Source organism: Diadema antillarum, unplaced genomic scaffold (assembly GCF_040938485.1).
Source record: "Diadema antillarum isolate AM-2024a unplaced genomic scaffold, OU_Dant_1.0 seq00000029_RagTag, whole genome shotgun sequence".
Taxonomy (NCBI): domain Eukaryota; kingdom Metazoa; phylum Echinodermata; class Echinoidea; order Diadematoida; family Diadematidae; genus Diadema; species Diadema antillarum.
The window spans coordinates 653,514-681,153 of NW_027271145.1; the positions used below are offsets into that span (position 1 = coordinate 653,514).

At 40.3% G+C, this 27,640-nt stretch overlaps 1 protein-coding gene across 1 annotated transcript in view; it reads right to left on the minus strand.

The window, feature by feature from the left end:
• The window catches only part of LOC139725244 (lanC-like protein 2), a 28,267-nt gene extending 13,541 nt beyond the window's left edge, over positions 1–14,726 (minus strand). Inside the window, exons 1-7 of the mRNA XM_071636338.1 lie at positions 14,638–14,726; positions 12,762–12,906; positions 11,691–11,811; positions 11,039–11,246; positions 7,984–8,125; positions 6,735–6,875; positions 5,026–5,208 (exon numbers count right to left, since the gene is read on the minus strand). Of these exons, the coding sequence (XP_071492439.1) occupies positions 5,026–5,208; positions 6,735–6,875; positions 7,984–8,125; positions 11,039–11,246; positions 11,691–11,811; positions 12,762–12,872 (906 nt within the window). The 5' untranslated portion in view covers positions 12,873–12,906; positions 14,638–14,726. The remainder of the gene's footprint in view (positions 1–5,025; positions 5,209–6,734; positions 6,876–7,983; positions 8,126–11,038; positions 11,247–11,690; positions 11,812–12,761; positions 12,907–14,637) is intronic.
• Between the last annotated feature and the right edge of the window lie 12,914 nt (positions 14,727–27,640).

Consider the following 27,640-nt stretch of genomic DNA (forward strand, 5'->3'; position numbering starts at 1 on the left):
CATGGAGCTACCATTAGCTCCATTCTTGCATGAGGCTGCATTCACATAGAAGTATACTATTCGGGTATTCGGGGCTCATTTTCGAGGGCACACGAATACCTTGAATCGAATGATAGGATTTCCTCACACCGGTTCACATAAGAGGGCACTATTCGAAAGTACCGAATAGCTGCGAATAGTATAGCAAAGTGGGAATCGAGCTTGTTCGATTTTCTTGCAGCGTATACCGTCTCTCGTTTATGAAATAATGACAATTTTGGTCTGGATTTGCCCTTTAGCAAAAATAAGCATGTAGACTAACATTCTGATGCAGTTTAGAAATTGTTAAATAAGATTTGCTGGGATGTAGGAGGAAGAAATCCTCACTGCATGGGATGGTGAGTTGACGGTACGGGTGATGGTGTACTCAGTGTCCGAATAGCGAATAGCGAATAGCGAATAGCGAATACCGAATACTTCTATGTGAACGCAGCCTTATAGCAGTGTAATTCTAATGGTATCAGCGGTGCAAAACGTTTCAATAATTTATCTACTGCAGCACTGGGAATAGTCTCATTTCAAGACCATATGCCTGTGTGTCATTTTGTTTTCAAAATTCAAATACTCTTTAACAACGAAAGTAGTAGCAAGTTGACCTGGGGTGGTCCTGCACCTAAGTCTTTGCAAAGGCAGCAACTTTGTCACCGCAGAGGGCTCATTTTGTGGACTAGGGAACTATACAAAAAATAGTTGGCTAAGCTAATCCCAAGCATGAAAGGGGTATAAGTTTCCTGGACAATTAGGGCAAGTGGGCAAATTGGATTGCATCCCGTTGGCCCTTTTAAAAAAACTAGAAATATCACTTAAGGTGATTAATACCCCCGCCCCGTGACGACAGTCTTACCCAAGGAATGATCTTTCCTTGATCTTCTGCCATTTAAATGCCGTTACCATGGCAACGCAGCTTCTGACACGTCCGAAAAATATGTCTTGCACATCTTCCCACCAAGACTATTGTGTGTGCCACATTTCATAAGCTTTTGTCAAAAACTGAGGAAGTAGTTCAATCCACAAGATCTTTGCTTGATCTTCTACCATTAATATGCCGTTACCATGGTAACGCAGCTTCCGACATGTCCAAAAAATATGTCTTGCACATCTTCCCACCAAAACCAATGTGTGTGCCACATTTCATGAGCTTCAGTCGAATACAGAGGAAGTAGTTCAATCCGCAAGATCTTTCCTTGATCTTCTGCCATTTATATGCCGTTACCATGGCAACGCAGCTTCCGACACGTCCGAAAAATATGTCTTCCACATCTTCCCACCAAGATCAAGGTGTGTGCCACATTTCATAAGCTTTGGTCAAAAAACTGAGGAAGTAGTTAAATCCGCAAGATCTTTCCTTGATCTTCTGCCATTAATATGCCGTTACCATGGCAACGTACTTTCGGGTACTGTCAAAAAATGCGTCTTGCACATCTACAACCAAAGGCACACATCTGTACCAAGTTTCATGGAAATTGGGCAAAAACTGAGGAAGTAGTTTGCAACACAAAATTTTCCATCATTTTGGCTCATAATATGTGAGCTGTTACCATGGCAACATACTTTTTGTCACTGTCAAGAAATGTGTCATGCTGACCTATATCCTAAGACAAACATTCAATATGAATTCCATGAGAATTGGAAGAACACTGATGAAGCAGTTTTGCCATGAAGCATTTTGCCCTATATTTTACCAATAACATGCCGTTACCATGGCAACGCACTTTTTGCCACTGCGGAAATATGTGTCTTGCGCATTAACATATTAAGATGAACATCTGTACCTAATTTCATAAAAATTGATCAAAAACTGTGGGAGGAGTTCGCGACGCAAGATTTGTACCCATTTTTGCCCATAATATGCCTTTACCATGGCAACGTACTTTTGAGTACTGTCAAAAAATACGTCTTGCACATCTACAACCCAAGGCACACATCTGTGCCAAGTTTTATGGGAATCGGTTGAAAACTGAGGAAGTAGTTCGCGACGCAAGATTTGCAACGGACCGACCGCCCGACCGACCGCTCGACCGACCGACCGCCCGACCGCCCGACCGTCCGCTGATTCCTATGTACCCCCTTCAAACTTCGTTTGGCGGGGGTATAAAAATCATTGCTCCATCACACAAAAACCTCAACTCAGCAGCAGAATCTGTAACAAGAGGCCTGGACTCTAAAAATCTTTCTTTTTTGTAAAAAAGCATTTTCTAGTTGATGCTCTCTATTTGTGAAGGAGGTAAACATGTAATCAATCATGGTTTTGACAGTTTGTATCCGTAAAGAATTAATCTCATAATACTTTTGACCCTCGCAGACATCTAGCTAGAGGGTTATTTCTGACAAGACTTTCACTCTGCTCCATGTTAAAGTCCAAATTATAGAATGGGTAGCGAGAATCCTGCGATCTGATTGGTCGAGGGCTATGTGTTGATTTTTACTGGCCGCATAGTGGTAAACATGTTATCGCGCACTTGTAGCAAGAGTACGCGTACTTGTAACAAAGGTTTGCGCACTAAGCAAGCGTTCGCGCACACAGGTTGGCCATGCGTCCAGTAAATACTGATGCATGGCTGGCCGTGCGTCCAGTAAAAACTGATGCATGCTCGTTTACGGCAAGCCAAAAGGAAATGCATCCAGTAATTTTGTCATCGGGTAACACGATAGAAAAATGGGTTTTTGACAAGAAAATTACCCATTCTATAAATCAGATGACGCACATGTCTTTTCGTGCGTCAGTCGGAATATAGTGTGCATGCGGTAACTATGGAATTTAGGCATTCCATAGTTACCTTATGCACACAATTCCGACTGACGCACTCAGACCTGTGCGTCATTTGTATAAACTGACCTTTCTGGTATGATGAAAAAAAAAAAGAAAAAAGAGGAGATTCATTGCACAACAGAATTACACTGCCATGGAAGTGAATCCTTACAGTTTAAAAAATGAAAAAGAAAGCAAATGGTAGAGAAGATGAGAACACAAAGAAGACGGCACACCACTGGAGAGAAAAATGGGAAGACATATGACTAGATCAAGCCGTATAATACAAAATCCAGCAAACATGAGAAAGGATTGTCTGTTTTTATTTCATTTTGTTCTGCTTTGAAATGTATTGTTTTGTTTTATTTTGTTTTTATTATCATGATGGCAAGTAGAGGAAACCATTATCAGCATAGGGGAGGATGCGATCAAATGCAGGGAGGGACAGGAAAGATTTGTGACTTTATACAACACCTCAAAAAGAATGTAGCTATCCGGTTGATCGATTGCCAATCATGTGAGTGACATTCAGTTATAAGTTCCATCGCACGCTGTGGCTGTAAGCCATGCAATTTTGCTTGAGCAAAAATGGATAGCGCATGGCTGACGTCACCCACTTCCATTGACTCCCATGTTAAACTCACAATTGACTGAAAATTTTTGTTCCATCGCACGGCTTTGACGTCACAATAAACAAACATTTGCCGCACGCACTAAACAATTATAAGTGCGCTTACAAGCGCGTACTTAATCGAAACCGATCGGTTTCGCGTACCTACATACACACATTTATGGCTGGCTGTGACTGTGCAGCCGCTCATTCGCCTTATACGGAAAATGACTGCCATTTACGTGCTAAATTCAAGAATCTATGTGGACCACATCTGTTGATGTCTGACGTCTTATATATAACAAATAGTGTAAGGTCTTTACTCGTGCAGTGGGAGAAGATTTCACACTCAGTGAAAGATGAGGCACAACGTGTTCAATGAGGCAAAGCCGAGTTGAATAGAGCGGCTCTATCTTTTATCTCGTGCGAAATCTTGTAGTATCGCACTCATGACTGTGCACTATTTGTATACCATTAATAAGGTTGAGACAGAGGGAGAGGGGAAAACAGGAGAAATTAATGTTGATGCATATACAGGGGGTCACATTGTGCAAGCATCACAAATGGTACTTTTTGATGCCCTATAGATATATCGATACCAGCATTTTGTATGACTACATAGTGACATTTACCATACTTTTGAACAGGTGTCCCCTAATTCTTTCTGCCATCATCAAGCACTCAACTTAGCTTGCCGAGCCTTTTTATTTCCATCAGCATTCAGTAATGATCCAAATTTGACCTATGTAGTTGTAGATCTGTACATTCCTTGATGAAAATTTCCAGACACCTTTACCAATGGGTGAAGACGCAACTCCAGTTGCTGTGCAAGGCGGGGAACAAAGCACAGCAGGGCTTACATGCGAAAATTTGTTTTGCTGTATATCCACAAGAGGCATATGTGGCTTCAACCTCGCTCAGACAGTGGACAGTCTTTGTTCTTTCGCGGTTTTGCTTCATTGCTGCTCACGGGTTCTATACATGAAACATATTCCTACGTGCACAAGATTTAAGAATAATGTTGTCACTATCAACCCAAATGCAGACAAGACTGCCTTCCCATAATACATGTAGACTAAATTTACGTTTCTTCGTGTTATGCTGACCAGAAAGAAATGACTATAATCAAACATAAGAGTTTCTTCTTTCAACTTTTTTTTTTCTGTATGAAAACTGAGTATTTTTGCTTAATATACATTTTCCAAAGTAGAAGTGCGCGTGTTTGCTATATAAACACTCATATGAGGTCAAATGTAGCAATCAAAACCGAGCTCACTACAAGTCATTCTGACTTGTGATGACCCATACGGGTGCCCTTAGAGTGTCAAACAAAGGAATTTGCGAACCAGTCAGCAAACACTTTACTCATATTTCATGTCCAATATTTCCCACAATAAAATGGCACATGGAGTCGAGGGTAAAAAAAAAAGGGGTAACATATACAGGACGACTGCTTTCGCACAGCTGGCAGGTTAGCAACTCATCTTTTCTTTGTTGATAGGCAAAAAGAATCTTGTTTGGGGGCCTTCAATGTTCTCACAGAATTGCGAAAGGAACGGATTAAAACTGGAAACATTGTGATGCCTTTACTCGGGTCTAGTATCTTTGGCGGTACATGCCTCCATACCTTGTACGCCTGTAGCAGCATGTGAATGACTCCAGGGGCCCCGTGACACCAGTGAATCAGCCTGTCCGTCTGGTTGCCTAGCGATGATGGGAAATTTCCTGAGGGAAAGCGGAGTGCAAGTATGTAGTCGGCTGCGGGCTTTATCAGCGACTGCAAACTCTTGGTCATTGCCGGGCAATTGACCTTGTGGGGAGAAAAAAAAAAACATAACCATCAACCGAATAGATGGCATTAAATAACCATGTATATGAAATGGTTCCATGACATTTGCTCCTGTGACAATTGCTCCTATGAAATATCTGCACGCTCGGCCAAACGTAACTTTTACCCACAAACATAACCCTAACCCTAATCCTAATCCTCACATCAAACTGAACGCAAAATCCTGATGATCACAACCCAAACGCTAACCCATAGGGATTATCATCTTTGCCATTTGAGGTTCAGTGCTGGTGTTAGCTGTACGTTGTATGTGTAAAGTCTACACTAAATGCAATGGTCGCTTACGTAGTGTCTCTCATCATCCTCACACACAGTCAAAACCATATGCCTATCATCTTCCTATACCGCGTTCCTGTCAGGGGCATGTTCACATTCGACCCCTCCCTCACAGGCACTCAAAGGGGATTCACGGTCACTGACACCGATTGTGGTGGGCATGTCATTGTATGAGAACACACAACCATTGGGAAACGAGATCATGCGCCTGGAAGGCCGTACACAGATGTCGTTTTGCCCCATAAAGGCAGCACACGGTACACAAAAACTCCTTGTCACGCAATGCCTGCAGACTACATGGTGGTTTGATGCTAACATCTCATGTTGGGATCAATAATATTATGTGATCAGTATCATTGCATTGATCTGACCGTCGGTGTTGGGGCTCGATTTATGGCAGTTGCTTATAGGAGCTAGCACTAGCACTAACACTAGCACTGATCCTGAAATCACCCAATATGTAGAAAATTGTAACAAACTGAAGAAATGAGGAATATTGGCAACATTTTCTATTATTCGAAGACTGTGAGTGAATCGGCACTGAGATGTTACGTTCTCAACAACCTTGAAGATAAGGGGAATCATCCCCACTCCTGAGAACACAAGGAAGCTCTAGTTTACTACTGAGTCTATACAGCAAGAGGGGAGAGCTGCGCAAACAACTACTTATGACAAAGGTGGTAACCTTGCCACGCCCACATGAGTGACGTACATGTAACATCACGATTTCCTGAAATTTCTCTCTTACATGTAATCCTTCACAAATTTCTATTGATGATAGCTTTTGTTTTGCATTCCCCTTTAATCTTTTACAAGGTTTTATTATGAAAGGGTTTTTGTTTTTGTTTTGTTTTGGTTTTGGTTTTTTGCATTGCTGCATCTTGTTTTGTTTTCAAAATCAAAGTTGCTGAATTCTTCACTGATCAATGATTTTGCGTCACTCCTTCCATGCGCAGACTTTTTTCTTTCAAAGGGTTCTGGCAAAGTATGGCTTCCTTCCAAGTCTGCAGCAGAGCACATGCTCCATACCAGCGGAGCACATGATCCATACCAGCAGAGCACATGCTCCATACCAGCGGAGCACATGCTCCATACCTGCGGAGCACATGCTCCATACCTGCGGAGCACATGCTCCATACCAGCGGAGCACATGATCCATACCAGTGGAGCACATGCTCCATACCTGCAGAGCACATGCTCCAGATCCATACCTGCAGGAGCAGTGCTAAGATTCCCGCCATGCCGTGCGCGGCCCCGATGTACTTCTTCTCGTGCCACTCAAACATGAGAGGGCTGGCTGACCGCTCCTCTCTGGCCAACCGCTGACCAGAGTCTAGTATCCTCTGACACACCTGTCCAGCATTTCAAAGGAGGAAAAAGAAAGAAAGAAAGTAAGAAAGGAAGGAGGGAAGAAAGAAAGGATGAAGGAAAAAAGAAAGAAACCATACAATGAACAAATGAAAGATGAATTGTTGTTGTTATGTTTGAGAGGTGCATCATTCACATGTGAATATTTGTGCCTTTATCTGCATAATATCAATACATTACATATTAAGATCAATTACTCAGGAAATTAAAAAACATAACAATTAATAATTATTTTTGTGTGCGGGGAGCAGTCTGCTGTCATAGTTACAGTGTAGGGCAGATAGTCCCAGTGCATGATGACAACAAAATCTGGTCAGCCCAGCTCGTACGTTGAGCAAGCTTCTCAGTCCTGCGCCACTGACCTAGACCTCTTTATTTGTCACACACAGGGCGCTCTGCCCAACACATACGGTGTAAAAGCAGATTCTCGAATACGTTATGAACATCAAAACAAATTATTTCACACGTACGTTTCAAAATAAACATATAATTTGAAATAATTCTAATTCTACATGACGGTTAGGGTCTTATGCTCAGTGTCAGTCACATGATTTGGGAACATGATCATTTCTTTCTTTAAAATGGGTGCTAAGTATAAACACAAGTCACTATCAACAAAGGAACAGATTAAGCATTCTCATAAATTGCTATTATTATTTGTGCTGTTGTCCCAACTAGCACAGTGTGTGAGAACATGTTCTTCATGCACAAAAGATGGTGAAATACACATAGGGCGCATGATGTATGCATGATGGTGGAAAAATATTTAACTAAAATCTTTCTCCCTCCTACTATAAAAACATAAAATTAGGGGGGGGGGCTGGCAATTTTTTGGCACTGGGCCTGATAAGATGAATTTCACAGTTAACAACCAAAAACATTTGACTGCTCTTATTTTCTCCCTAGTTTCAATCAATGTGAAATGTGAGAAAAATTTCCACTGTTAGGTTATCTCTCTTTCTCTCTGGGTAGGGAAGGAAGAAAGTGACTACAAGAACAAAAGTAATATCTATGAGATACGTCTTGACACACAGAACAAATGATATAGATTACTTTCTCCCCTGCAGTTCAAGTTCGTGTGAAGAAACATACCTTATCTATCAAGTCAGGGCTGACGTACCCCTCCCCCAGGTTCTTCTGCAGAAAGAGGAGGGCATAGAGGTACCCCACCCTCCCGTACAGCAGTTCGTCGGGCAAGGCAGAGTCCAGCACCATTCTGTGGAGTCCCTCCAACCTGAATGAAACGATTCAAAAGTTTTTCGTAAAAGTTCAGCTAATTTCATCTTCACTACACTCACAAACTAACAACACAGATTAATGAAAACTAAAAAAAAAATAAATGAAGTACAGTCCGACCTCTCTGTACTTAAAGTTACGAACGACTTAAGAACGACTGGCGATCAGTTCTGATATGCTATACTTAGATCAGAATTTCAATAATTCAGCACAAGATCTGACCACCATTTGTTTTAAAGTCGTTTGTAACTTTAAGAACAGCTTTATGAAACGCCCCCATGTAAGGGATTTGGCCGGATATGGGAGACTCAATGTTTAATGCACCCATCTGCAGAAAAAAGATCGCTTGTAATGTGCCCTGATTTAATGAAAAATTTTCTGTCCATGTTCTTGCAGTGATTTGGGGGTAGTGAATGTCTGAATGCATGTTGAAAATTAGATGTGAATGTACATATGTTCATTATGTTGAGAATAATATGCAATTCACATGAGTTTGTGCTGGAATTTTGTTTGAGTTTGAAATCCCCCTTTTCCCTGTAATTATTAGATTGAAAAAAAAGAAAGAAAAGAAAATCATGCCGAGATCGCAGATGATAGATAGGTCTAGATAAAGAGAGGCTGGATAGGAGAGGTCAAACTGTACCAGTAAACAAAACAGAGTTTTATGTGGTCTGAAACAATTATGAATTTTTCACTTTCCCCCAAGTGGATACAGTGCACTCCCGTTATAACGAAATGCTCGGGACCGGCAGTTTTCTTTCGTTATAACAAAATTTCGTTATAACCGAACAAATACAATATATAACGAAAGCAAGGAAGCCACACGTATATGATATTCTGTTTGTTGAATACTCGTCATACACTGGAAAGCTCTGTGAACAATAAAACAAATAGTTAATCTATTTCAGATTATTGTATTACAATAACACAAGTTCCCCTTGGAAACTGTGTGTGACACACCAAGCGAACACACAGTGATGTGACGCATTCGCCCATGCAGAGACGCTGTAAATGCCTTGTTCCGCTATGTATTTTCGAAAGCGATCTGCATTTCGTTATAACGGAGCACATTTCTTTTGTTTTTCTTTGTCAGTGGTGCTCGGAAAAGACTTCGTTATACCGAAAATTTCGCTATAACCGTGTTCGTTATAAGCGAATTTTGTACCATAGACTTTAATGGCGATAATTTTGGGACCAGAAGTTTTACTTCGTTATAACGAAATTTCGTTATAACCGTGTTCGTTGTAACGGGAGTGCACTGTACTGACATTAATAGAATCAAGGCTGATCAACCCTCCTAGGGGAGAGTATGAGAACAACCGAAAAGTATTAAAATGGGCTTCACTATTATGAATGAGCATGTGACAAGATCATTTCATTGAACAGCACACACTCGAAAAAAAAAAGACCTATGGACATATGAATTGCTTCCCATTTAACCTGTTGAGGACAAGCTGATTTTGCTACTAGTTGTACACATATTTCTCATAGGCACTTGCCCGAGTATACTCAGGACTCGTCCTCAAAAGGTTAAGTACAGAATGAACGGCAAAGTAGAATGTCTTTAAACCACATGTCCACTACGCACGGCTGCGTAAGTTATCTAACCCTTACTGTGCACCTGGCATGCACATTGGGGCACTTTCTGCACCATTTGGTACAGACTTGGGGAAACTAATTGCCAACGGATAGAAACTACCTGATCCCCCTATTAAATCTCTACTGGATCACTATGGCCTTTGTGGTCAAAAATCATTTTGCAAAATGTGCAAGTGACGAAAATACTGTACACGGTAAAAAAAATGCCGCATACATTGTCTCAAAGTTGTGAATTCCCAAGATTTGTCTGTTAAAAAGGGATAATATTAGTACTTTCTCATCCCATCACTGAAAATTGACCAAGCACTTGCAAAACTGTGTTTTACAAGTCCTACACAGTTAGCTACATGTTATGCTGCATTTACACCATGTTCCCTGCAGCCATGGCAGCCCCGTCTGTCCAAAACATAATGCGCCATGGGTAGATGGGATATTCTCCTGTTTTTTTCCCCTCTGTATTCCAGTCTTGTTTGTTCCAGTCCTTGCTCCAGTATAAAACATGTAGTTACCAGACACCGTTCTCACGGGGTCTGGTCAGGCTAGACTATACAATATTTTTTGTCACGTCTCACTACGACAGGCATGCCAAGTTCACAAATTTTTTATGAGTGAGATTTTCATGACTCGGCATCTCGGCGAGCGAATGTACGCGCGAGTGAGGGTGTGGGAGGGATTTTTCCCCCTGTAGCCTCCCACGGTAGGGAGCTTTTTCAATTTTTAGCTTTCAATGGTGCGATCAGGTGCATACTTAAGTGACTATTTTTTAATTATTTTAAAAGACAAAAGGAAAATACATGTATACTTTCAATGGCAACTATCACTTTAATCTTTAGAGCTATGCTCATTATAGGCCCAAGTTGCCGATTTCGCGCGGTGCGCGAGAAAAATGGGTGCCATGTGTGAGATCGTGAGACGGCCCCTAAATGCTTGAGTCTCACGCAGAATGCGTGAGACTTGGTAGCTCTGCTACGAACCGCCTCCAAGTTTTGTTATGGCCTATTATGTGCTGTCGTGCTTTGTTGTATCCACCCCATGCCATTTTATTACCACCTACAAGTTTTCTCATTAGCATCAGGACTGCTTGTGGCAAAGTTTTTTAAAGTTCAAAAATCCCACAGGCATCCACGACAATAATGGCCTGTTACATTTGCCCATCCCGTCCCATCGCGTTGTCTCACGTCCATCCCGTTTTGTGCACGGTGGCCTGAAACGGGACTACCGTGGCAGCCGCAAACATGGTGCAAATGCAGCACTATGGCATAGACAAGTAAGTAACATTTTACTCTGTGGTGAGTAGCTAAATTAATCTTACTTGTTCACACAGTCACGGACTTGAGACGGTTGATTCATCAAGTGGTACAATACTGCACCAACAGCGAGGGGGCCCCCGTCACCACACATGAAGGTGATGCGTCGGCCCTTCAAGTGCCGTAGAGGGCGCTTCACAAATTCCAGACTCTTACCAAGGTACTCCTGGTGCCCAAGCTTTCGGTAGAGGTGGAGATAGAGTAATGATACACCTGTGAAGGAATTAATGAAATCAAAGAAACATTGATTTGATCTATGATTCATCGGAGGTGGGAGGTTGAGGAAAGTGCTATGAATTAATATGATATACATACTACTGTCTTCCATTACAAATGGGTAGCATCTATCTACATGATATTAATAGTTATTTTTGAATCATTATGTTTTTCATTATCAACTTCACCTGTAAGTTTTATCCAAATCCGTTCACAACTTTTTGCGTTATTCTGCAAAACAGACAAACAAACAAACAAATGCTGACAAAAACATAGCCTCCTTGGCAGAGGTAATTGATAATTAGTAAATGTAGATGAGTAACAAGTAGATAAAAGATAGAAATTTCTTTTTTCTTTTTTCTTTTTACTGTAAAGTGGCAAGAATGAAGGAGAGGTATATATGGATGGCTTCATAGAAGTAGCACATCTTGCTGGACATACCAGTGACTCCAGTGTAGACTGATTGGTCAGTCTCATCGCATTCCCTCCTCAGTCCAGCCTCCAACTGACCAATGAGACTCGCCACCGAGTCCCCAACAGATTTGCGAAAGGATTCCGAAAGCTGTGGACAGGTCAAGCAGATCACAAAAGTAATAGCAGTAGTGATACAGGTAGGTGCACCAGTGATAGTAAGAGGAGAAATAATGGCAGCAGAAGCAGCCAAAGTAGTTAGTAATAATATTGGCACACTAAAGTAAGTCAAAGAACCAAAGTGAACCATGGCAATCTTTATTTAAGTTCACTGTTTGACATTGCATATTTTATTAACTAGTTTGCTTTACACATTTTCTTTGTTTTTCGCTCTGCTCATATAGAAATGTGTGGAGGAAAAACCAATATAAAGTATGAAATGTACAACCTACAATAGTCTATATAGGTAGAAAATTCAAGACTTTATGCACAGCTTGAGATTAGCGGTGGCTTAAATTGTGATCCCAGAGCCACGAGAAATTTATGTCAGGCCACCAAAATTTTGAAAAGGCTAGCATCTTTTGGTTGCCTGAACAGGCACTTAAGATTAAAAATTCATTGTTCTGTCTCTCTTATGTCAAACGACTACATTTCTTCCTCGGGCCATCAAAGTTTCAGATTAGCAGATTTTAGTGGCCCGAACAGGCCGCCAGAGGAAAAAGTTAATGTCAAGCCCTGCCTTAATATACCAAGGTTACTACAAAGGAGAGTTCTTTTTTATTTTCCAAACATCACTCTCAGGGAGACTATAATCGCACACATGTCATCATTGATGCACAACTACTGTAAATGAAAATATATTTTGACAGACTTCACAAAAATGACAAAAAACAACACCCATGATGTTGATGTTGATGAAAACTACTGGATGCCTAGCTTCAAAAAAGAGAAAACACATTATCACTCTCCAGGATTAAATCCCAAGATGATAGACATTTTTCACCTACGATATGAAGAAAATTCACAAGGGGCCTAAAGGAATGGCCCACACAAGCACTAGCTGCACCCCGCCAATTTTGCTGCACTTCCAATACCGCTCACCATGTCATCTTTGAGTACACTCGAGGCCGAGTTGGCGTCAAACGGCGGGTAGGGGTTGTTGAACTCTCGCCTGTCCGATGATGGCTGCTCGTCACGCTTTCGCTTGCTCATCCTTCAGCAGTTAAGCCATTGACCTTCAAGAAATCTATAAGATAGAAAGGAAATGAATATTTACTCCCACCCAATGTCTAAAATATTTCGGAGGAGAGTTATGACACGATCTACTTTAATCAAGCCTACATGGGTGATCAAAAACCTAGATCATGTATTATCAAAGTCCAACATTTTTTCCTCCGACCGTATGCTTTATACTTCGAGCATCTTCTGAGAGCGTACTCTGTATTTCTGAGAATGACTGGACCTCAAAACATCACACTGAAGTCAGGATACACATCAAATAATATTGCCTGACCAATCTAGAGCTGAGATTACAATACTTTTGTAAAGAGGGTGGTGAGTTAGCTCAGTCAGTAGTGTGTCTGCCTCACGATCCTTAGGACCCCGGTTTAATCCTCTGGTCCCACTGAGCAATGTTGTGTGTAATCATACTGTCCCCTCTAGTAAGAGGCAAAAACACTCTGTCCCTTGGATAGGACATAAAATGGAGGTCCTGTGTGAGAGTCACAACTCACGCACGTAAAAGATCCCGCTTCTTTTATTCATCATGAAGAGCAGGGTGTTTAATCCGGTGAAGTGGTCCCACCTTAATTATACATAACTGAACCCCATGGAAGAACAGCTACTGCAACTGAATATGGGCTACCAGCCATTTCCTCTGATGGAAATGAAACAAGATTCTCTGATTAAATTTGAATTCATCTTTCATTGCCGATCCTTTTTTCGCCACTACTGATCTAAACCCAAGTATCAACATACTCTGACATTACTGTCACACGGAGCCCTAAAAATAAAGTATCAAGTCCCGTTTTCAACTCAACCTCTCTTTAAGTCATGTCGACTAGGCTGTAGAGAGGTCTATTCATAGTATTATTATTATTTTTAATAGGCTATGCACTGTAACATGAGCTTTAAATAGATCTAGTCTATGTTTTTGCTGTTTAGCTTCTTTTTTTTTTTGGTAATCAGAAGAGTGAAATATCACCTTTAAGGATTTGCAAAATCAGCTTCATTTACAAAAGTGCTCTTGGGTCTAATCAGTAGAAGAGCTACGAGCGAAAAACTGAAATGGTTTTATAAAAGGAGATAGGTGTCTATAATTATTCACCCATTGAGGATGGACTGATTTTGCTATTAGAACACGCATTTTTCATAGACACCTGCCCAAGACCAAGCATTTCCAGGACTCGTCTTCAACGGATGAATATATTGCTTTAACTTAAGTTACAATCACCCTGTCCTGTAACTGCAACCAGCCGAACGCTTCACGTTCAGGCTGTGTACAAGGAGTACCCTATAGGGTTAGGCTTACCTGTTCTGTTGACTGAAGCAAAAGACTAAACTAACAGTTAAGTCTGTATATACTGTCGCGTCGGCAGTCGGGGATATGTTCCGCGGGGACTAAGTATCATGAGTGGCCTAGACACAGAATCCTTCTCCTATAGAACTAGATCTATGTCTTTAAAAAAAAAAAAAAAACAGACTTGGCTGTATAGTCTATCTTCTTTCTTATTCTCATGGAAAGTGTATACTTAGTACAAATTTTGTATTTCTTCTACTTTTGACAAGCAGTGACCTGTGCAACACGAACCTTCTTGGCAAGGCTGTACCGTACTGTAGGCGCGGCGTCGCATCATCGGTCCGCGCGCCGGCCGAGCGGGCCGGGCAGGCGGCAGGTCTCTGGCGCTGGCGCGGTGACAGATCGAGGTGCTGCGCCGTGCACGTGTGCATGCAGCAGGACCAACAAAATCATACCCACCCTTGATGCGAAGCTCGCAACAATGCTAAGTCGGGTAGATTTCGTCAGTTGTGAGTATAAACCACACTTCGTATCGTCTTTTGTTTCAAACAAGCAAAAACGTAGTCACAACGTATCGTCAGATGACCATTGATTGACCCTTTCCAGCCAGGACCCAGGTGCCGAACCTTACCATACACAGCTAGTAGCTACAGCTACAAGGTGCCGAAATCATAACAAAAATGTTAGTGCTGCTGTGTGCTGCCCTCTGTTGTTAAGGAAGAGCTATGAAAGTACTCCTGGGCCCTGTTGCATAAACCCTTACCGCTGGACTTACCGCATATGGAAAACTTTCGCACGATTTCGCGCATTTAGGGTTGACAGACCAGAGTGCACGTAGTCGCCGAGAGCCAACAGCCGAGTGCACTCGAGCATAATATGGGAAGGAGCGGACTCGTCCATTGTACGGGAATCGGGAGAACCGTGCGTGTGCTTACTGGAGGGACAGAATACGCCTTAGAAGAAATGCATGCATGAACATGGAAGCCATTTTTTTTTAATCTGACAGCTAATAATGAAATGATATTAGTATTTTTAGTACCGGGAATCTAGATTAGCTACAACGGCATTTCCATTTCACCACACAAGTTGATCATTCACGAGCACACACACCAACGCGTACAGTATCTACATAATGGGTTCACTAACCCCTGTTGATTTAATGGGACTGAACCATGGTCTGTTCAAGCACGGCTTGTTGCAACCTCAAGTCATCTCGGCAGAGCAAAATACGCATGATGATCCTTGAATTTGGCAATATTTAGCTCTGAAAGAAGTGGTAAATACACTCTGCAGGATTGTCAGAATATTAATAAAATAATGTGGATGAAAGACGATTCAAAAGGCATGATATCCAGCGAAAATTGTGAATAACTTGAACTCTCCCGCCTTCGTTTCACAGCACAAACACAATTGTTTGTTTACGCACACTCGTCCGTTGTCCGTAAGCATTAGGGGAATTGTGTACAATGGACAGCACAAAAGCTAGCACGCTTAGCAAAGTCACAAGCAGTTTTGTAAAACATTCTTTGATTTGACAAGAAAAGTGCCCTAATTTCTCTCTGACCAATCAAAACAAGTTATACATCACTGAAGAGCCCAAACATTCTACTTCATTTTGAAGTGCGAGGGTAAACAATTCCACTAAGCTTCCGTGGTACAGCCTGTGATTTATATGGGCATGTCCGACAATTATGGCTTATTTTGGGTACGCCGCCATAGACAAACTCAGGATTTGGTGATTTGAAGCAGAATTTCAGGGGAAAAGTGCCCTAATTTCCCCAAACCTATTTTTGGTGAAATACACAGAGTAGAAAGAGGGTACATTCTAGTTTCATTTGGAGTGCGAGGGTTTTGAATTCATAGCCATGTTTTTTGTGCAGAGCTATTTTTGTCCCAAAGGAGGGGGATATGACGCGTCTTTTCACGTGTTATAAGCACCGGTGCTCTCGCTCCGGAGCAAATGCGCGCAAGTTTTCCATATGCTCCTTTCTAGCGGTAAGTCTTCAAATTAGCGGTAAATTTTAGAATCCTTGATGCTGATTGGCTATGATGCCTAATTTTGACGGTAGTTACCATTGAAATTCAACGGTAAGTTTTATGCAACGGGCCCCTGGCATCGTACTGCGCGCATCTCCACAAGAAGATTTAATACGTGTATGAATGAGTGAAGTTTATTAAAATAAGTGTAGAAAAAAGTTATCATTTTCATATCTTCTATGTTTATGAAGTGTAATTCCGTTACCCTGATTTCACTTAATCTCTTTTCAATAAAGGCAACTTTGACATTGCGCCTTAAAGATTTATTACTGTTATCTTTTCATAGACCAGCTAATTACAGGAAGGAATATTTTGCTCCGCTCAAATATACCTCTTCAAAGATGAGATATTTGAGCTGACATTAAGTTTTGAGACTCAGTTGCCACATTAACGACCGGGCCCCCACTCAAGCGATCAGCCATGCATAGCTATGCTTTCATGTAAATTTTTTGTTCCTTGTAGAACAAACATTGGAATGTTCCATTCCAAAATAATTGTTAGAGTTGCCCCCTTTATTCAGATGGAAATGGGTTAGGATTTTGACCCCTTTTCACCGTTTGTTTGTTCGATTATTTGTCTTGGTTTTTTTTTTAAGCCATCAAAAATTACTCCCCCTCCCCCCCCCCCCCCCCCCCCCCCCATCATCACGGGCTAAATAGGCCTACCACTTGCAGTAGCTGTCATGCGAAAGAAAGGGCTGCCCGGCATGCTTTGCTGCAGCAAGACATGCTTATTTTGGAGAATCGGGAAAACACCAAACACAATCATTACCTCTATTCTAGAATTTTCGGTGTTTTGCAAGTAGGCTTACCTCTATTCGGGACCCTATATTTCAGAATTTTTCGGGAGGGATATGAAAATACCCCTTATTCAAAATGTTCTGAAAGACGCCCAATTTTCTACTAGTAATTTGGGGGTCTTTTCAACCGAATGAAGCCTTGAAATGCACCCCTTCCCCTCCCCCCCCCCCCCAAAAAAAAACAAAATCGGGAACGCTCATGCGGCAGAGGACCACATGGGGGGGGGGGGGTGGGGGTGGGGGTGTGACGGACAATGTAGGCCTATGGGTCATTCGTCATTCGCTGTCGTGAACAATCATGGACAAAATCTGAGCCTATTATGGTGTGTACGGCTGGATAGGCCCTTATACCCAGCATTACCATGGTAGCATGTGGCTTCTTTAAAGGGGAATTCCAGACCAGTTAAATCTTAGTCTAAAAGGAAAAATTATCAGTAAAATTGTGACAAGCACAATAGTGACAATTTGGTCACAATCAGATTTAAAGTAAGGAAATTATGAAATTTCAAAGATTTGCTAAATTTTGTGAAAAAAAAATATCCAACAGCTGATATGAAGTTGATTATTGGGCTGCTAAATGGCATCTCCTCTTAATATATACTTTTCCTTTGATTGTGTTCTACAAAGTGACGAAACTTCAAATTTTTGGCTGTAAGAGTGTAAAACATAATGTTATTCCTGGTTGAATCCGTATTGTCTTCCGAGTGACGATCAGTCAGATTTCTCATCAGAACTTGAGAGTGGGACATATTATTATATTGTGTATAAACGAAATAGGCCGACTGGCAGTTTCAAAATTTTATTCACAAACAGTGTGGTAAATTCCTGTTGTAAGGGGATAACATTATCAATTCACAATTTGCACATTCATTCTATTGACTGTTCAAGAAATGTTTCGCTTAAATTGGCGGTATTTCACAATTTCACCATTCACAACCTTCTTTAAATCATTCCATTTTGATCAAATTTTAATTCTTTTGTTAAGAAAATTGCACTCTTTCTTTACAGACTGTCTTTCAACTGATGTTATACGGAATTTTCCTTTTAATCAGGGGTAAGAAGTCATATAGGTCTCCTGCATAAAATACATACGTCATCAACAGAAACCCCTGAGGAAGCCTGACTTGTTATAACTGCCTTGTGTCGCTATTAAATAATACCCCCACTTCTGAGAGTATAGAGCTTCGACCTACTTGACATTCAAGAAAAATATTGTTGATCACATTCTACGCAGGAGGCATTCCCTTCAGACATCGCGTGTGGGCTTCAATAAATGATAAAATGAATAAAAAAAAACACAGAACGGTAGAAGGTCGTTGTCCTTCGCCATTGTTTATGAGGAGAATGCAAACCGATCTCTGCTTTCAAGCAGTCGCCTACATTTCAATTTTTTATCCGTAATTTTGTCAAAAAAGTCACAACATCGTAAACTTCAGTTCAGTTCGCAATATTCTTATACTCGATGACGATGTCGTACTTAGTTTGTATAATTCATTTATCCTCGTATTCTCACTGTAATTGTATTTTTGTTGGCGATGAAATTAATGGCCTGAATGAAAGAAAATGAACGAAAAAAAGGACATAAATAGATATTCAAAGCAGAAGTTGTCAAATTTGACATATCATTTCCATATGTTTTCATGGTACACCTAGCTATAGTCTGTGAAAATCTCAATGAAAGTCTCCATTCATTCAATCAACGTTCTGCTTGGGGAAATGGCTGTGCCCTATTAACCGTTGGACAAGTATACCTATAAGAGTCAGTTTATTAGTTTGCATGTGGTGTTCTATTTCTAATCTATTGTTGTTAATAGTTTTCCGGCAAACGTATATGAAGTACAAGGTTACCAGCGTTTGACAATACATCCGTTAATAGCAATTATCATCGTTTTTATAAGTTCATATCTATTGCGGTAAACATGGGGCTTTTGAATCAGCAAACGTCCTATCGCATGCATTAGTGCTCCCTCTACTGTAAATAATGGGAGTTAATTTCAGAGAAATTTCGCACAGTCACCGACTGTCGGCCCCTTGGTAAGGAATGGTAAATATGTTATTCATTCATACAGACTCAGTTGTCTGCAACACTTCCCTATATACAACTTGTACTATCGTATTGAACTAGCACTATAATTTTGTTAAAGACAGACCGCCAAGCTGGCAAATGGCTGGGGCGAGATGTTTTAACAGTAATGCTATCGAGGCTTTAAATTATTTTCAATTATTTGTTATTTTAATCTATTTATGGAACTTTCTTTTTCAGGAATACAATATAGGCCCTACAAACAACGTGGACAAACGAAAATACAACAACACAGCAGATCGTAATTTCGGTTACTAATATCTTTATAGGAAGATTAAGTGTTCAAACAAAATCAATATAATTTAGAGGCAAAATACAGTGAATTATTGTATTTATACTTTCATGGCAATACATGTTTAACGTTGCAGGAGCCGTCACATTAAACGTGTTAAGCTGAGAGATCTGTATGAATGAATAACATATTTACCATTCCTTACCAAGGGGAAGACAGTCGGTGAAACTATAAGTCTGGTCATTCGTGACTCCACGAGAATGACAGCCCTCTACCAGTCTACTTACAGCGCGACCAGAAATCTATTCTTAAGTATTTTACTATAGCAACAAGACAGGGGGGGGGGGGGGGAGGGGTATCACGAATGGCCAGACTTAGTTGCACTTTGACAAAAGGAATAATAAATGAGTATGCAGTTGTACTTAAACGGACCTTAAATTCACACAATTACAAAGAATTATGAAAGTTATCAATACTCTATATCATTTCACTAAATTATCTAAATTTAATGTATGTTTTGGGGATATTTGCTTCGTCAAAATGATATCAAAGTGGATGAAAACGATCAAGAGTGTGTTAGCTTGACACGGTTAGCAATTATTAGTATTCCTTATCACAGAGAATCATCATTAATCAACCGAACATGGATGAAAAAAGTGACACACGCATGCAGGACTTCGTACTTGGTGCGGTTTTTAAACTGAATCTTGTGTTGATTTTGAGTGTGTTTGCAATGGAATAACGGCGGGAATGGTCAAATAAATGAGTTGATTGAATAGATTAACGAAAGGCAGAAGAAAAACATAATATTCTGGATAGTAGGTCACTATACAGCATGCACCATCAATCGAATTATGTTCCAATTAAAACACCAAAATTACCAACAGTGCTTGCCCCCTATTAATTTTATCTTTTTAGATTAAGATCAAACGACTTCTACTTATTCTCAATTACAATGAACATCAATGAATTTGGATTCTTCCCTGTATTTAGTTTTCATTAACCCTAACTAGGCCGGGCCATTTAGGTAGATCATAGAGCAGGGGGGGGGGGGGGGGGGAGGGGGTCCCAGGCCCCCCCCCCCCCCTCCAGATCTCGGCCGTCGACCACGCGATCGCGACGAAAATTGGCTCACACATTGCCTATAATGATGCATGAAATCAGACAATTTGGTATAAGTCCCTAAGTACAGCTCAAAATGGGCAATTTTTTGTGTAAATATTCTTTTTAGTGTCCTGAGCAAATATAAGAGAAAAAATACCACATTGTGCCATCAGAAAAAAAAGTGGTAAGTATTTTTTTTTGTTTTTTGTATTTCTTATGTATTTCTTTGTTTTTTCGACTTTATATATTTTTCATTGTTTTTTCGATGAAACTTGTCCGCGACATTGTTCCAAACATGAAAATATGTTATTAATTAATTTTAATCAATAAAACCCCAAAATAATCATGCTTTTATGAAATTTGCCTTTAAGCACAGTTTGCATTGAAATTGTACACGAATTCACGTTTTTGAGCGATTTTTGGTCGGACATGCACGTACATATTCAGGCGCAACTTCGGAACCGCGCGCCTGGGCATCGCAAATTTGGTGTCAAAAGATTCGGGAGACTCGAAAGAAAAAAGTCATGAAAAGTTGCAGCGATAGCTTTTCGCGTTAGCGATACATTGCGCGGACCGTCGGGGGAGTCGGAGCCCCCCCCCCCCCCCCCCCCCACCCGGCCTAGTTAGGGTTAAGCCTATATGCTACATATTTTTTGCTTGACACAATGTTTTCTCGACGCCTAACCCTTTCGTATGCAACGTATTCTAACAGTAATTCTATATGGTGCAGAATAAATTCCTTCATTAAGGGAAGAAATGTCATTTACAGTAAACGCCGTTGGTGAAAAAGAAAGGAAGAAAAAAAACCCAAACAAACCCCCAAAATAAAATGTATCAGTAAAAAAGAATCCATCGATCATAATTATCAATAGAAAATAAATCAATATGTGTGAAAACAGATCATGCAACTTATACCTTCAAAGTATGTGACCTATAAAAAATAGATAACTTAAGGTGAACTTGATGGAATGGTAAGGACGAAAGAATACGTGACAAATGATTACATGATAGATAATAACACGTATTCACCCACTCATACTGTGCATCGCTTCGCGAATAACAATACAATATCATGAATCCGTGAACAATCATATCACCATGTAATATAGGGTAACAGTTACGGCACGTAGCCAGAAATTGCTCAGAAAAGTTTCAATATTATGCCAAGTTTTATCAATAAAATATATGTCATTGTAATGAGGGCAGATTCAATGGGTCACTGAGGGGAAAAGCGAATACAGCACCTTTATTTTATTATGTTTTATTTCATTTACCTTATCTAATTCAATTCAATACAGTTTTTATTTCATTGCGTTCTATTCTATCTTATTCTATTTTATGTCATTTCATATAATATCTTATCATTTTTTAGTTTACTTTATTTCATTTCATTTTATATCATTCTATTTCATAACATTTTATTTCATTTCACTTTATTCTATTTTTTTTGTTCATTTTATTTCTTTTTTAAAGGAATTGTCTTATTTCATTCTGATAAACAGAAGTGGGCCTGTATGCAGAAGGTGATGATAAGAATTTAGTGTCAGTGAACTGCAATGATTATTTGACGTTTAAGAATATGCGATACATTGAGTTACTAGAAGGGTATAGATAATGGAGACGGCGTTTCCAAGGACAAAGTCCGCCTTGTGTACATAATAATAGTTACTGGCAACCATCAACGTCAGCTGGTGAGTAAGACAGACATTCCACATGCTTCAGGCAAATTATCATCGTTCTCAAAAGTTGTCACCGAGTCTACGTATAACTACTCTGAACTTGACACATATAAATTATCCCTGTGACACACGATTTGTGTTGGTCGCTATAATATTGTTCAAAATCATATAACTATCTGACACAGTGGGTCACGTTCTGGGCAGTATTAATATTGTTTTCAACCGATGTGTGATATCGATTGAAACCGTGGAGATAACACAGGGGTGGATCCAGGGAGGACCGCAACCGGCGCACGCCCCCCCCCCTTTATTTTTTGTTGAAACAAAAGAAATAAAAAGAAAAAAATGGGGGAAGGGGTGCGTGCGCCCCCGGACCTGAAAACAGGTCCATGAGTCATATATACAGCTCACGAGTCATACAGCCCATGAGTTCGACACTCATGGGCAAATAAAGCTCACATGAGTTCGACACAAGGTAATAAAGCCCACGAGTTCGACAGCACGGGGCTATCGGTCTCGTGGGTCTTGTTAACTTAGTGTCGAACTCATGGGCTGTATGACTCGTGGGTGTCGGTCTCGTGACGTGCACCCAGTCGACATGGTGGAACTACTGAAAATGATTTTAAAAAATGAATTAAAAAAAATCCATGCGCACGTGAAATTAGGGAGTGAGGAGCATTCTACATGCACAGTCAAGATAGAAAGAGACGGGTCTGGTACAAGACTAGCATCAGAGAACATTGTGTATGATATGTCACTAAATTTGTTCATTAAAGGGCAACTTTAATCAATCGTTATTGATAAAGATAAGACTCATTGTTTGTATTAGATACTTCCTATTCAATGCCAATCATGTCGAAAGACAGGTGTGTGCATGCCATTCCTACAAAGTTCTGAGACTATGTAACTTGGTAGACTTATAATATGGAGTGGTCAATTTGGAGAATCGTGGCATTTGTTCGAAAATTAATATTCTTATTCTTTATTCCGATACTAACTAATCCTTCTTTTTCTTTTTTTTTTGGCTGTGAGGGTCTTTGATAGATGCAGCCTGTCGAAAAAAGTTCATTCCATTTCTTTTCGGCAAGTCTATCGAATGTTCACCAACATCACGTGCAAATGTATTGTCTTTGTGCGAGGACGAAGCGCCCTCAACATAAAATAATAACAATCCAGGTCGATCGTCTTGTGGAAATAGTGTACTTGTATTCACAGCATTTAGCTTTTGCCAAGGAGTTATCAGACACTGTGTCTGATCAGAAACGTTGTTTTACTCAAGTTAGGGAGGTAAAGTCTCATCTCCTTGTTCAAGCATAAATATGATGGTGTTTTCTGTGTCTATGGCGAATAGGTTATAGGACTATGCCTCTGAAGTACAATGACGCAATTCATGTTTGAGAGTCTCAAGGTATTTACTTGAGGAAGGGGGTACACTGGAATTATTTCAGCTTACTTTTTGTACGTGGAGAAAAATGCAAAGTGGAAATAAACTTGAGTGAAAATTACTACCACATCATCAGCTCGGAAAGTTCACACTCGGTATTGTTTGAATCAAAGAATATTATAGAGCGCTTCTATAACTCTTTGGTTTGAATAACGTTGACGCATCTACTATTTCTGTCGGTATGTTTGTTCACACTTCAGTGTTTCATGATAAGGATTTATGACTGCTCGTTGGAACTAAAATCGTCATAATGGCGCACTTACACAGCAATTGAGTAGTAAAGGGTTTGCTTAAAACACATTGGCAAATACACGAGGTTATTGCTTATGAGACATGCATGCGAATGTGTTTTGTTGGTTTTGCGATAACGGGAAACATTGTTGATGAAACTGATAGGAATGATTGATTGACGTAAGTACGTCTTATCTTTATATAGTAGGGTCATTATCCTTGGTTTACTAAAAACTGACAGATATGTTGGTATGGACTTATGGCCCGAATTCACGAAGGTGGTACAAATGAACCATGGTTTAAACCATGGTTTAAACCATGGACAAAAACCATGGAGCGCCAAGTGTCGCATGGAATATTTCGTTACGAAATCAGTCTTTTCGTCGATGAAATGATCATTTTGTAACGAAATGACATTTTGTAACTAAATGAACACTTCGTCCACGAAATGATAAAATCGTTAACGAAACGGTCATTTTGTCGACGAAAATAATGATAAATATTCGTAACGGAATATTCCGTGCGACACTTGGCGCTCAATGGTTTTTGTTCATGGTTTAAACCATAGTTTCATTTGTACCACCTTCGTGAATTCGGGCCTGCCTTCTCTTTATGAAACTTTATATGCATGGCCCACTGCCAGCTGTAAGGTAATGACAACAGCAAGCAAACATTCTTAGTTATTAACTGATTTCAATCAAAGGAAATTCAATGAAAATGCAGTGAACTCGGTTAAACGCTTATTTATTCTTTTTTTTAAATGAATGCAATGGCATCAATGGATGAGAAGACAATGTAGATTTTTCTCTTAGTTTCACTTCTTCATTTATTATTATTATTATTATTATTATTATTATTATTTATTCGGCATTTGCAAAACAATACAAGTGATAACAGAGAAACAGAATAAACAAACAAAACACAAGAAAACAAAGTGTCAGGCTTTCCCTGTTGAGCTTCCCGAAGGAGCCGGGTTGGAAAAAAGCAATCAAAATCACTATGACCCTTGGGCCTCTCCAACCAACTTAAGGAAGCACATCAGGGAATTGTTGAACATAAAAGAAAAGAAATAATACAATTTTGAATTAAGCGTGTACACCAAGGGATTTTTTCTTCATACAAGCAAAAAATATCATTGTGGCAAATGGGTATTCCTTCCACCCCCTCCCCCGTAAAAAGAAAAGAAAAAAAAATCCAGTATACAAAAAAAATTTATCCTTTATACCTTTATTTATGTACTGCATGTACGGTATATAGGCTATGTATGTGTATGTTTGTATGTGCTTGCGTAATGTGTGTGTGTGTGTGTGTGTGTGTGTGTGTGTGTGTGAATTGTATATGTGTATGTGTTTTACCTGCACCTTCAAGTAGAAAGATTCACGCGTACTCCTTGACAGGAGATTATAATGTTCTGCACATTCCTTTTGTTTATTCAAACATTCGAGTGGAATGTAAAGAAACGAATGAAATCGAAAAAAAAAAGAAAATAGTTACATCATATGTTTGTCTTCATGCGACGATATTTTGTTTATTTATTTGACTTTACTAATATTGTTCCATATCCTTTAAGTTGCCATTGTTAATTACAATGTTTAAGAGCAATCTCGTGCTTCATAATTATAACGCAAAAAAGTTAAATTTTTCCTCTTTATCAGAAATGGTAGATACTATTATATTTCATTTTCTCAACGAATTAACTCAAATTAAAATGGAAGTTTCCATGAGATATTTGTTGAAAAGTTATGCGATAGTATGTCTTTCCTGAGGCTGAGTTAAGACGCCATCATCATGTATTTTCGTCTGTAGTTCATTTTCCCATTGTTTAATAGATGGTATCACTTTTAATTCGCAAGCTTCATTGTGTGGCTACTGAAAGATGAAACGAATCGCAACCCCTCCACACACACACACACAAACTCACAAACAAACACACAAACACAACCACACGCAAACACACACAACCACACAGACACAGACACACAGACACACACACACACACACACACACACACACACACACACACACTTGCACAATTAAATAAGAATATCATGAATACAAGCAATCTGCCTCTCGCCTGTGGATATCATGCAAGGGAAGCCCAGCGAATTGAGGGCTAGCTGACACGGTGCTGCCCGTCAGTGCTTCCGATCATGTTGGCACTGCGTGCATTCTGGCAGGGCTGAAGAGCTGCGGAGATCGAGGCATATATGCCGTTTTGCCCTGTGCGTATACAACAATGGCACTTGAATGTTTGTACTCAGCCTCTGGATCTCTCTCGCATGCATTTTCGTCTCTTGGCCCCCATTGTTTCGGTCGCTCCTATCCAGGTCAGCGCCTAAATTTGCGGATGTGTGAAGCTATCTGCGCGTTGCTGTGTGAGGAAAAAAATGACTCGTATCAGCTGTGCGATATCGCCTGAACGCACTGCTCCCGAACTTAAGGTGACGAACGGGTTGTCTTTCTGCTCGTATGACTTTATTTTGCGAAACTTGGTCTGGTTTGCTTAATGAAGGGCAAATGGTCCTGAGCGTCGATTGTGGTTCGGTACTTTATCGACAGAAACAAACATTTATTCCTCTCTTGATTAGTGGGTGGTAGCAGCATTAGAAGAGCATCGACATCTAGAGCTTCTTCCCCTACGTTTGAGCCTTCACATTTTACCGAACTACCAAGAAATGGCATTTATCCACAGCAGCTGTGACGCGATACAACTCAATGACTGCTGCACTTCGCTCGAGGACCCTGTCGTCACGCCAAACTTTGCCGGCGAAATGGATGTCGAAGAAGAGACCGAGGACGTGGTGGAGTCGCGAAAGCGCTCTCCGATATCGCACTGCGTGCTGCTGATGCCCTTCGAGCACCAGGTCGGCGGCCACGCGGCCATGATGAAGTGTGACGAGAAATCCGTGTGCAAGATCGAGAACGCCAACGAGGTGCGGTTCTACCAGCGGATGCCAAACGATCTCGCCGAATTCGTCCCCGTGTTCAAGGGCAAGTTTGATCTCAATTCAGCTCCCATGTTCACCTTTTACTCACCCTTTTTATCCTAATAAGAATATTCAAGTTAGTTCAATTCAATGCAATTCAATTCTATTCTATTCAATAGTTTATCAAATGACTCAAAGCGGTACATGACTATGAGTCAATTTGACTTTCGTCCAACTGATAAGGACAGTTCATTGTCTATAAAGTATATGCACGAATGATATTATACATCGTGTAGGCCTATATATATATCGATAGGAATCCATTTGGCTTGAAATTTCAATTTCAAATTTAGATTCAATGTGTAGATAGTTCTTTTACGCTGTTTCTCTGTGTTCTGAAGATGTGTCAGTACAACGCGAGAAGGTGCAGAGCAAACATGCATTGACTATTAGTTTCGCTGTCAGCAAAGCAAAACATTTCCTTCGATCTTGGCGAAGTTTCATCCTTCGATTGATGGACGCCGGGGGAGACAGGGGACAGTCACGTCCAAAAGCACATAGGGTCACGCTGTTCTACTTCCATTTTAAAAACAACTTTTTTTTTATTTGCTATATGTCTGAATGGCCTTTTAGTTGATAACGTTCAGATTGGACAAGGTTGCTGGGGACAAGGCGAGGGTCGTCCCAATTAATTAGTAGGGCGAATTGTTATTGTGTGTCTTCCCATTCATCTCCATAAATGTGTAACATCGCATGCGATATACGAAGAGTGGAATAAGGCGTGATTTGAAGTACAATACTGTTTGAAGACAGATAAAACTGATCTAAAAAGTTGTATAGTCGACCACAGATATAACTGATCAAAAAGGTGGTATAGTTGACCATTGGTTTAGAATATCATCATAGCAATTCGAGAAATGATTTCA